Source organism: Hippopotamus amphibius, chromosome 2 (genome assembly GCF_030028045.1).
Source record: "Hippopotamus amphibius kiboko isolate mHipAmp2 chromosome 2, mHipAmp2.hap2, whole genome shotgun sequence".
Taxonomy (NCBI): Eukaryota; Metazoa; Chordata; class Mammalia; order Artiodactyla; family Hippopotamidae; genus Hippopotamus; species Hippopotamus amphibius.
This window is the reverse complement of record NC_080187.1, coordinates 101,598,924-101,608,861: the sequence shown is the minus strand read 5'-3', so window position 1 is coordinate 101,608,861 and position 9,938 is coordinate 101,598,924. Positions and strand designations below refer to the sequence as shown.

Below are 9,938 nucleotides of genomic sequence, written 5' to 3'. Positions count from 1 at the left end.
AAGGACTCCCTGCCAAAGCACAAAGAAATGAGCTCAGCAAGGGATGCTAATTTCTCTAGCATTAGTTTGGAATCACCTGCCATGGAAATCAAGAGATCCTTTGAATCAAAGGATGGGAGACCTTCCCTCAAATAACAGGGTCAGCCTAGGGTCCCATCCAGCTCAGAAGAGCAAGACAGCTATGCCATTCCTTCCCGCAGTACACAGTGCTGTGTTTTTAGGTTAATCGTCTAAGGATATTACAGTTACTTTCAATGGTTAATGAATAGCTTCTAAGTGCCTGCTTCATTTAATTGTCCAAAGGCCAGTTGGTCCCAGAGCGTATAAAGCTGTAAGCTGGCTAATGAGAGCATTCTCTCTGAGCAGGGGAAGCAGGGGAGTGGCAGGATCAGGGAGCTGGGTTCCAAAGGAGCAGGGATGCAGAACAGAACCTGTCTAGTGCTCTGTGCCTTTGCCCTCCTGATGGGCTTCCTGATGATCTGCCTGGGGGCCGTCTTCATTTCCTCGGGCTCCCAGTTCAGCTGCCAGGGGAACCTGATCCTGGCCTATTTGCTTCTGCCTCTGGGGTTTGTGATCCTTCTGAGTGGGATTTTCTGGAGCACCTACCGCCAGGCCAGTCAAAGCAAAGGGGTGTTCAACCATGTGCTCAGACAGTTCCGTGCTCAGGGGGCCCTGCCCCTGGCCACAGTGGACAGGTACGTGCTGAGAAGCCGGAGGACTGGGGAGGGCTGAGGCGGGGCTGCGTTCTGGAAAAGGTCAATGACTTCTTACCCACTGGGGAGCAACTCACACATCCCATGGGGCTATATGTGTCTACAACTGAAGCTTTATTGTCAGGGCATTACTCTGGGATTAGTCATTAGGAAGAACAGTGCTGCCTCTGGGGAAAACTATGAAGTAGAGGGAGTTTATCTCAGAGAATAACCACCCCTCTCCCATCACCACTGAGAAACCCACCTAAGCCATAAAGGGCCAAACTCATTTGCTTTTGTTGTAGCACGGGAGCAGTCCTTAGAGGCAGGTGATGGTTAGTTATTTCTCATAACCTGACTACCGGGTTATAAGGAGAGCAAGTCCCAGACCAAATTCTGTCACACAACAAATAAGCAAGCAAGCAAGCATAAAATCAGCTCTGTAATATCTTCATGAGTTCAGTGAAGTCCCAGCTTTCTGTACTCTTAGGTGTTCTGATCACACCTTGCACGATAGATTTCCCTGAGACAAGGCACCCATATTCCAGAGGTAATATTTGGTTAACCTTACCACCTCATATCCATTGGGATGGCTGTTATCAAAAAAGCAAAAACAACAAGGTTAGCAAGGATGTGGAGAAACTGGAGAGCTTGTGCACTGCTGGTGGGAATGTAAAATAGTGCAGCTGCTCTGGAAAATGGGATGGAGGATCCTCACAACATTAAATATAGAATTACCATTTGATCTAGCAATTCCAGTTCTGGGTACACAGACAAAAGAATTGAAAGCAGGGACTTGAACAGATATTTGTACACTAATATTCATAGCAGCATCCTTCACAATAGCCAAGAGGTGGAAACAACCCATATATCCATCAGTGGATGAATGGGTAAACAAAATATGGTACATACAAAGGATGGAATATTATCCATCCTTAAGAAGAAAGGAAATACTGATGAAGCTATAACATGGATGAACCTTAAAGACATTATGCTAAGTGAAATAGGCCCTAAATAAGCCCAAAAGACAAATACTATGTGATTCCACTTATATGAGTTACCTAGAGCCGTCAAATTCATAGGCAGAATGTAGAACAGTGGTTACCAGGTGCTGGAGGGAGAAGGGAATGGGGAGTTACTGTTTAATGAGTACAGAGTTTCAGTTTGGGATGATGGACAAGTTCTGAAGGTGGATAAGGGTGATGGTTGCAAAGTAATGTGAATGTATTTAATGCCATTGAACTGTGCACTTAAAATAGCTAAAGTGGTAAGTTTTATGTTATATGTACTTTACCACAATAAAAAATTTTTCGGTTAACCTTATAGTTAGTGTAAAGTTAACTGAAAACTATCCTAATTTTTGTCTGAGCACAGAATCATTTAGGGATAAAACCCCAGGCATCATCCTTAAGGTACAGGCTGCGAGACTCCATAAATTCTTTTGTCCTCTTCGTCTACAATATTATATTTTAGTATCTTGAATATAAGTGATCCGATCCATGACAGTCGTTTTTGACATGATTATGCTAGTTAATAAGATACTAATTACAATGACAAAAACCCATTTGCAATGTTTATTATACTAACTACAAAGTCTCTGGGTTTGATAAAAAAATTGAAGATAATTGAAGTGATTGTAGAAGATGCTTCTAGAGTGATGGTTTTCTTCCTTCCTTTTTTTTTTGTTTTTGTTTTTGTTTTTTTGGGGGGGGGGTTTGGTATAAATGTTAGATGATTGCCTCCAGAGCGTGAATTCCTGATAAGAGTAACTGATTGCCTTCAGGATGTAGCTTAAATTTACTAACACACACATAACATTGTACTATCTGTGCTGAAATACTTTAAAATAAACTATGGTATTATACCCCCATTTTACTGCCTCTTTCTGCTGCGTCTAATAGATGTCCAACCCACTCAGAATGGCTAGTAAGTCAGTAAATGGTAAGTTACATTTCTCAGAAGGATTTGCATTCCAAATGGGTACCCGGGTTGAGATTTCAAAGCAGAGTGGTCTGCAATGGTGGAATTCGGGACATTGAGAATGTGAAGTGGTGTGGGGAGGGTGGGGGCTGGGAGAAGTGGATGGGATGTGGGGGCAGGCGACAGTCATCCTGGATCCTCTGTGATTTGATTTCTCCAGGGAACAGCTCACCTTTCTGTCTTCAACGCCTTTACACATGTGCCCCATGACACAGCCTTGGCTATTCTGAGCGAAGGCTGAGATTTGTGCTGTACAGTAGAGCTCCTTCAGCTCTTTGGCTTTGGGCCTGGTAACATTTGGAACAGAGCTGTGGCTACAAATGGCAGTCCCTGTTCTGTTGTGGTTACACACCACAAACACTCCCTGTAGGCACTGGAAGGATTCGCTCTATAAATACGCAACTCAATCAAGCTCACCCTCTCTCTCTTCTTCACCACTGTGCCACCCCCGATCCCATTCATGATGCAGAATCCAGAGGATTTAGCAATTAGCAACACTAGGCAAGATTACCAATGAGTACAACCTGGCATGAACGGCTCCTTTAGCCATTGGCCTGTTGGCATGGAAAGGGCCACCACTGAAATCTACATAAAGTTGTCCGTCGAAATAGTTTGAGAAGTGAGTATGGCGGGGCGGGGCGGGGTGGTGAGGGAGAGGACTAGCTGCTTGAAAGAGTGATAGGAAAGAGAGAAGCATCTGATTTAGTTCCAGAATCTTCATGGAGCTGGTTTTCATTCGTCACTTTGTTGGCTGTGAGGATCTGAGACAGTGAGTGCAATTGAGTACAAGATGATGTGTGTGAGTGGGGATAAGGATGTGAGTGAACTAAATATCTGGATAGAGAGGTGCTCCACAGTCAAGGACCCTGTGCCCTACCCTCGATAAGGACCTCCCACTGAAAGTCCCCAGTTCCAATGAGTAAGAGAGGGGGAATAGTTTGGAATAACCCAATGGAAAAATAAGACTATTGAGGCACACATCCCATGGCTGATAAAGAGGGTTTTGCTGGAAGAGTAGCACATTTTAAAAAAAACTGGTGATGCCAGGGAAGAAGAACATCTGTTTCAAAATCAATGTTTCTTAACAGTTTAACTTCACACAATGTGATTTAAGAGAGGCAGACATATGCCTCTTTGGCATTAACCACTGAAATAACACATGCATGTTTGTGGCGTTTTGTCCCCCAGGCCAGATTTTTATCCTCCTGCGTATGAAGAGAGTCTTGATGCTGAAAAGCAAGCTTGTCCTGCAGAACGAGAGACCTCAGGTGTTCCTCCACCTCCGTATACAGAGCTGGGCCTCGAATTTGAGGATGACGGCGATGCCCACCCGGAGGTCCCACCATCCTATGACGAGTGTGTAGCAGACAGAGTGATGGCAGCAACGCCGCTGCAGGATGCTGAAAGGCAAAGCCGAGAGTGCTGAAGCAGGGCACGCTCTCCAGCCCTCATGACGCACCCTCATGGGATGTACCTGCTAATAATAAACGCAGGCAGGCACTGTGGCAGGAAAGGCCACACCGCTGACCCCACGTTGAGCGCTCGCAGAGGGGATGCTGTGTGTGACCGCAGTGCAATTCCACACATGTGCTTGGCCTACAAGGGCAGAGTGGGGGCCTTGGAAGGGGGTGGTTGGCACCAGGCAAACATTTCAAAGGATTTGCACTAAACCCAACCCAGGTGAGCTTTTAGACTGCAAAAGTGTTGTTGTGAGAGCTCTGCTCCATAGAGGGCCTTTCTGCTTTCCCTCAACTCCTCTCCCATCACCTCAACCCTTAATAGGGAGGAAGAGATGCTGCTTGGACACTACGTGCCTTCATGTACTACATTACCTATAATCACAAAGGGAAAGCATGCTGGCAGTGAAGAGTCATTACTGTTTAAATTGTGGGTTCTTCTGGCTTGTTTCATAGTTACCCTCATTTATTGTATTACCAGAGTGACACAGTAATTCACATTGTAAGAGATTCGCCCCTGGGACCCATGACTGGTATTTTGTATGACTTTGTTTTCAGCGTGTGTGTGTGTGTGTGTGTGTGTGTGTGTGTGTTTTATCTCTATGTGAAAGGAAAACGACTTCAATATTTGCTTTCAAAATGGTTCAAGCACAAAATCTTAAATGAGTATTTTAAGAACAGGATGGTTGTACAAGCATATATGACAAGATTTCTTAGAGACTCAAGTTGAATAAAGAGAATACTTAAAAATTCACAATACACAGGATTCAGGAAAAAGGAATTTGTACTAGACATAGGTTATATTAATATAGAATTTGACATAAATCTGGAAAAGTTTTTGATAAATCCCCATGTAAGGGACTTCCCTGGTTGCGCAGTGGTTAGAATTCGCCTGCCAATGAAGGGGACATGGGTTCGACCCCTGGTCCAGGAAGATCTCATATGCCGTAGTGCAACTAAGCCCATGTGCCACAACTACTGAGTCTGCATGCTGCAACTACTGAGGATGGTGTGCCTAGAGCCCGTGCTCCGCAACAAGAGAAGCCACAGCTGTGAGACGCCCGAGCACCTCAAAGAAGAGCAGTCTCTGCTCACCACAAATAGAGAAAGCCCGAGCACAACAACGAAGACCTAACGCAGCCAGGAAAAAAAAAAAAAATCCCTTGTAAATCTCTAGGATTTGAAAGAAAGAAGACTATATTGTAGTATCTTAATCATTAACAGAAAATTTCTTGTGTCTCAAGATATAGATCTAGGCATTTTAGACTTAGGACATTTATTTTAAAGCCCAGTGATTCCTCTTCAGCTTTATTATATCTTATTGTAATTTTTAATACAAGAGGACAAATCAGGTGGCAGTGTGGTGGGAGGAGATGCAGCCTGATGCTTTAGAGCTTGAGCAAGAAACTTCATCTCTATGGACCTCAGTTCCCTCCCCTATCAAGTGAGGACTTTATGCTGGGATTAATATCTAACAATTATGGAATGCCTTTTATATGGCAGGCTCTGTGCTATAACCTTTTTACGCTTTTTATTTAGCTCTCATCATAGCCTTCAGAGAGAAGTGCTATGGTTATCCCCATTTTACAGATGCATAAACTGAGAATTTGAGAAGTTAAGAAACCTTTCCAATGAAAGGTGGAGGGTGAAGAAAGGTCCATAGAGGGGCATGGAAAGATGTATTTACTTCACACATTTGTGCTAAGTTGTGCTAATCCTTTCTTACTTCCCTCCTCCCAGGAAACAGTTTGGACTTGTCTCCCACTTTAGGAAGTGGGCCCTAACAGGAAGTGGAGCCCCAGGGTTGCAACATTATCTTAAAGCCCTTGGAGAGGCAGCAAGGGTGGCTTTAGGGTTAACAGGCTGGTTTCTCTTTTAAAATGTAAAAAAGCCCCCCATGTTTACTGCCTAGGAGCTTGGCCCTCACCTCCTGGTGTAATTTCCTTTCATCTGATTCTTATACTGATGATGAAAGACGATAACAGACAGCCTTGGTGAAAGAGCACAGGAGGGCTCTGGACAGTGGTGGGAAGGATGGAGAGCTTTCAAGAAGGATACGGGTTGTAGAGATGGGATGGGGCCTCTGTGGCCTCCTCTTCCCTGTTATTGCTGAGTGCTCGGATGAAGCATGTCCTGAAGAGTACACAGGAAGCCATAAAAGGAAATCCTTGTTCCTTTACACAAAGCAGGACTTTGGGCATCCGTGATCTGAATCCTTGACACTGAGAGAATAACTGGACATGAAGGTCACTCGTAGTTGTGCCACAGGAAGGCGATCATTTATTCCGAAGGCAATTCATTATTTCTCTTCTGTCATCTCTTTCTATTCCTCTACTGAGGTGCTTATCCTGAAATTTTCCTTGGGGACTGAGTACATTCATTGACTTGAACAAGCTCTATCACTGGGCTATTGTCCAGGGTTTGAATTTGTAATAGATGGTTTTTCCAACTACTGGTAGTCATGTGAAACTAATTTTGGTTTACATAAGAAAATTGTTTTAATCTCTTTACTGCAATAAATTTTGTACTTAAACTTTCCCCTTTTTGCTGGTTTGTAGCAGAAAAAAAATCAATAGAGGAGTGCAAGTCAAAGTTTTATTCTCCATGTGGAACTAACACAGCATCCAGACGAGTGAATCTTTTTGCAAAACCTACCATTATTGAACATCAACTATTGATTCAGAAAATAAGCCAGGTGCTTTTTGAAAAGAAATACAATTAACAGGCATTTATTGCCTTTTTTTTTTTTAAACAAATGTACTCTGAAGCAAGCATCAAGAACATTGCTATTTCTCACAACAAATCCTGCCTTTGAGAGGCCACCAGTTAAAACCCATTGGGCAAGTCAGACAAAGGTGTCCTGCTGTGATTAATAAGGATTCGTGGGCCGCCACCGCCCCCCCCCCCCCCCCCACCCCCCCCCCCCCCGCGGAAGATGCACTCAGGGGAAGTAGACATTGTATCCCCTCTTCCTCCTGAAGTTCATGGTAAATGGCAGGAAGTGCAGTTAGACTATGAGAAAGTGCAGTCTTTGCCCGTCCCCTCCTCTGAAATGTGAACAGTGGGCTCATGTGTCAACAGGGAAGGGAAATCTCAGAGGTGACGGCTCGCCAGTGTTTTAATCTTATCGTATCTAAGTAGCCAGTGTACGTACCCACCTCTGTCCCCCAGAAGATGAGTGCGCAAAGGTCATTTATAGAATACATTGTGCTGCATCTTTTGCATATCTGAGATGTAGAGGGTATATTTTTGGCCCCTCCACTCGAAAACTATTACTGACAATCCTATCCATCCTTCAAGATTCTACTTAAACACACAGTCTTTGGTCAGGGATCTCCCCAGCTCACCTATTTTGCAAGGTACATACTAGGTGCTAGACGATATGGAAGATGATAAAGACATGGGTTTTGTACTGCCTCCCTTCACCATATTCTATAATGCTCCAGGACAACTTATTCACATACCAAGTTGTGCCGTCAGCCGTGTGACCCATCTGCTGATGAGGTCTCCAGCCGGTCGGAGTGGAGCAGGCGTTCCGCTAAGCTCTGCCACCTCGGGTAATCTCTTGCTGTCTGTAATTGTGGAAGGGGCAAAGATTGATTTGCTGGTAGTTACCTCATTTCCAAAGACGTGTTATTTCTCAGACCCTTCGCCACTCAGGAATGGTAATCTCTTCAAGGCAGGTGTCTGGGATATCAGGGTCCACGGGTTTTCGTGAGTAGCCGGTACGTGATCAAGCAATAAAATGGAGTCATCTGTTACATCACTACCAGTACCCACAGGTGTGTTTCAAATGCCCCACACCGGCCACAGTGAATGGATGTGTTGCCGAGGTGAATCCCATGCCTTACGCCGTCACATTGGCCAATCAGAAGTCACCACATCATTAACTCTGTCACTGCCTGTTTTACCTGCAGAGAACACTGGTTCAGTGCAGCCAACTGTCAGCGCACTGTGCCACCACGGGACTGGTCATCAATCTGAGGCTTCCTGCGTAGAAAGCCTTCATGTCGTGAGCAAGCCCTTCAGCCTGCAATATCACGCAACACTATTTGTCCCAAGAATACAGTAGACGTAGCTGCACCTTGGACCAGTAAAACTGAGAAAGGATCTCATTTTATTAATGGCTGTCTATCCATTTCCAAGGTAGGTCCATAAACTCAAGAATCACAGATGAGGCCAAGCAACTTTTTGATCTAGGGGACCAGCTGACACTTGGCAGGATATGTGGTCCCCTCCCAGTAAATGCCTCCCTGACACACACGCACACACATTTCCAAACACCCCCTGGGTGGGCAGTGGCTCTGCCCTAGTTGGGAATCACTGTATTATACACACTGTTGCTTGCCATTGTTCTGGAAGCACATGGTGTAGTGGGTGAACCCCTCTATACTAGCTGATCACAAAAGTGGCCCTGACAGCTGCCACACTCTATCCACAGTCCCTTCTGTGATTGTCTCCTGTGGGCCCAACAACATTCTCGGACCTCTCTAGTCATTTACTCCTAAGCAAGACGGGTGGCCACAGCTCCATCTTTAAGAACCAAAGAACATTATGTGCAGAAGGGTGACTTCCTGTCTCTCACTGCTCCTGAGGAGAAGGCAAGAGGACGTGCACATATAGCTCAGTAAGAGAAGCTTGGATTTTATGGAACGCAGAAATCATACTTTGGCAATGTGAATTTGAGCAGGTTCCAGAGGCAGGCTGTGTCCTGAGCCACTACAGGACCTTCCCTTTGGCAACCTCTCTGAGAAAAAGCTCCATAAAAATAGGTGGCTGTGCAGCTGCTTCTTTCCATAGCTGGACCCAAGCATTTGCTTCGTCTGATATTTATAACACTGTGTCTGCTTCAACCCCACTCATGCAAGCCAACCTCTCACTGGACCTCTCAAAGCAAGCCTGCTCTCCAGCCATCCTACCTCTCAATTTCTGGTCTTTGTTCTTGCTACATTCACCCCTGGTGAAATTATATAAGTGGTTACCAGGCCCAGGAAACTCCACTCTTTGGGAAACCCCTTAGGTGCCAGGTGTCTTCCGTCTCTGAGTCAATCTCTCTGTGTATTCCCACAGCAGGTTACTTGTGCCGCTGCTGTAACCTTTAAGTCTACCTGATTCTTTGTGTGTGTTTGCCACAGCCTCCTGTTCCCAAACTGCATTCTCATAAGCAGGAATAATATTTTACACATCCGTTTGCTACATCAAAATACTCAGGATTCTGCATAGCTGTTCAACCAGTGTTTGCTGAATGAATGAATGAATGAATGAATGTATATTTGGGCTGCTGGACATGCATGACTCCACACTAAAATAAAGAAACAGGATTGTAAAATGAGGATGAATTTACATTTGAACTTCAAGGTTCGAGATGATGAAAAGTTCAACAACTTAAAATATTGAAAAACAGGCTCAGCTGTCTAAGCCTAAGAGTGTATCTAGCTGTGCTGACTGTCACGGACTCCCCCTTTAAAGATGATGAGAACCAAAGCCACAAGGCAAGCTGTATTCCATCGCTGATAAATTTTATAACTAGTTCCTTAGAATTTCGGCTCAAAGCCACCCTTCTATTATTTTGAAATGAAGATACTTGTGATAAAAGATTAGATGCCACGTTCGTTTCTTTTAACGCCCAAAGGCAGTTTTGAGCACTTTGCCTTCTCTATTCCACTTATTTACTAACTTCCCAAGGTCATAATAACGAAAACCAGCCCTTGCAAGTGTTCTGGAAGGCAGACTTATCAGAAGAGTGACCACTACTGGAGTTTCTCAGATGGCAAAACAAACAAATAAGCAAAAATCCACAATTCTTATG

At 44.5% G+C, this 9,938-nt stretch overlaps 1 protein-coding gene across 1 annotated transcript; it reads left to right on the top strand.

The window, feature by feature from the left end:
• The first annotated feature begins 378 nt into the window (after nucleotides 1-378).
• On the top strand, nucleotides 379-4,656 carry TMEM252 (transmembrane protein 252). Its single transcript, XM_057724618.1, has 2 exons — nucleotides 379-695; nucleotides 3,861-4,656. Exons 1-2 carry the CDS (start codon nucleotides 418-420, stop codon nucleotides 4,096-4,098), a joined length of 516 nt encoding a protein of 171 aa, XP_057580601.1. The 5' UTR covers nucleotides 379-417; the 3' UTR covers nucleotides 4,099-4,656.
• The last annotated feature ends 5,282 nt before the right edge of the window (nucleotides 4,657-9,938 follow it).

Coding starts and splice junctions, on each gene's coding strand:
- TMEM252 (XM_057724618.1), top strand. CDS start 418: ATGCAGAACAGAACCTGTCTAGTGCTCTGTGCCTTTGCCCTCCTGATG. Junction 696..3,860: donor CCCCTGGCCACAGTGGACAG/GTACGTGCTGAG, acceptor TTTGTCCCCCAG/GCCAGATTTTTATCCTCCTG.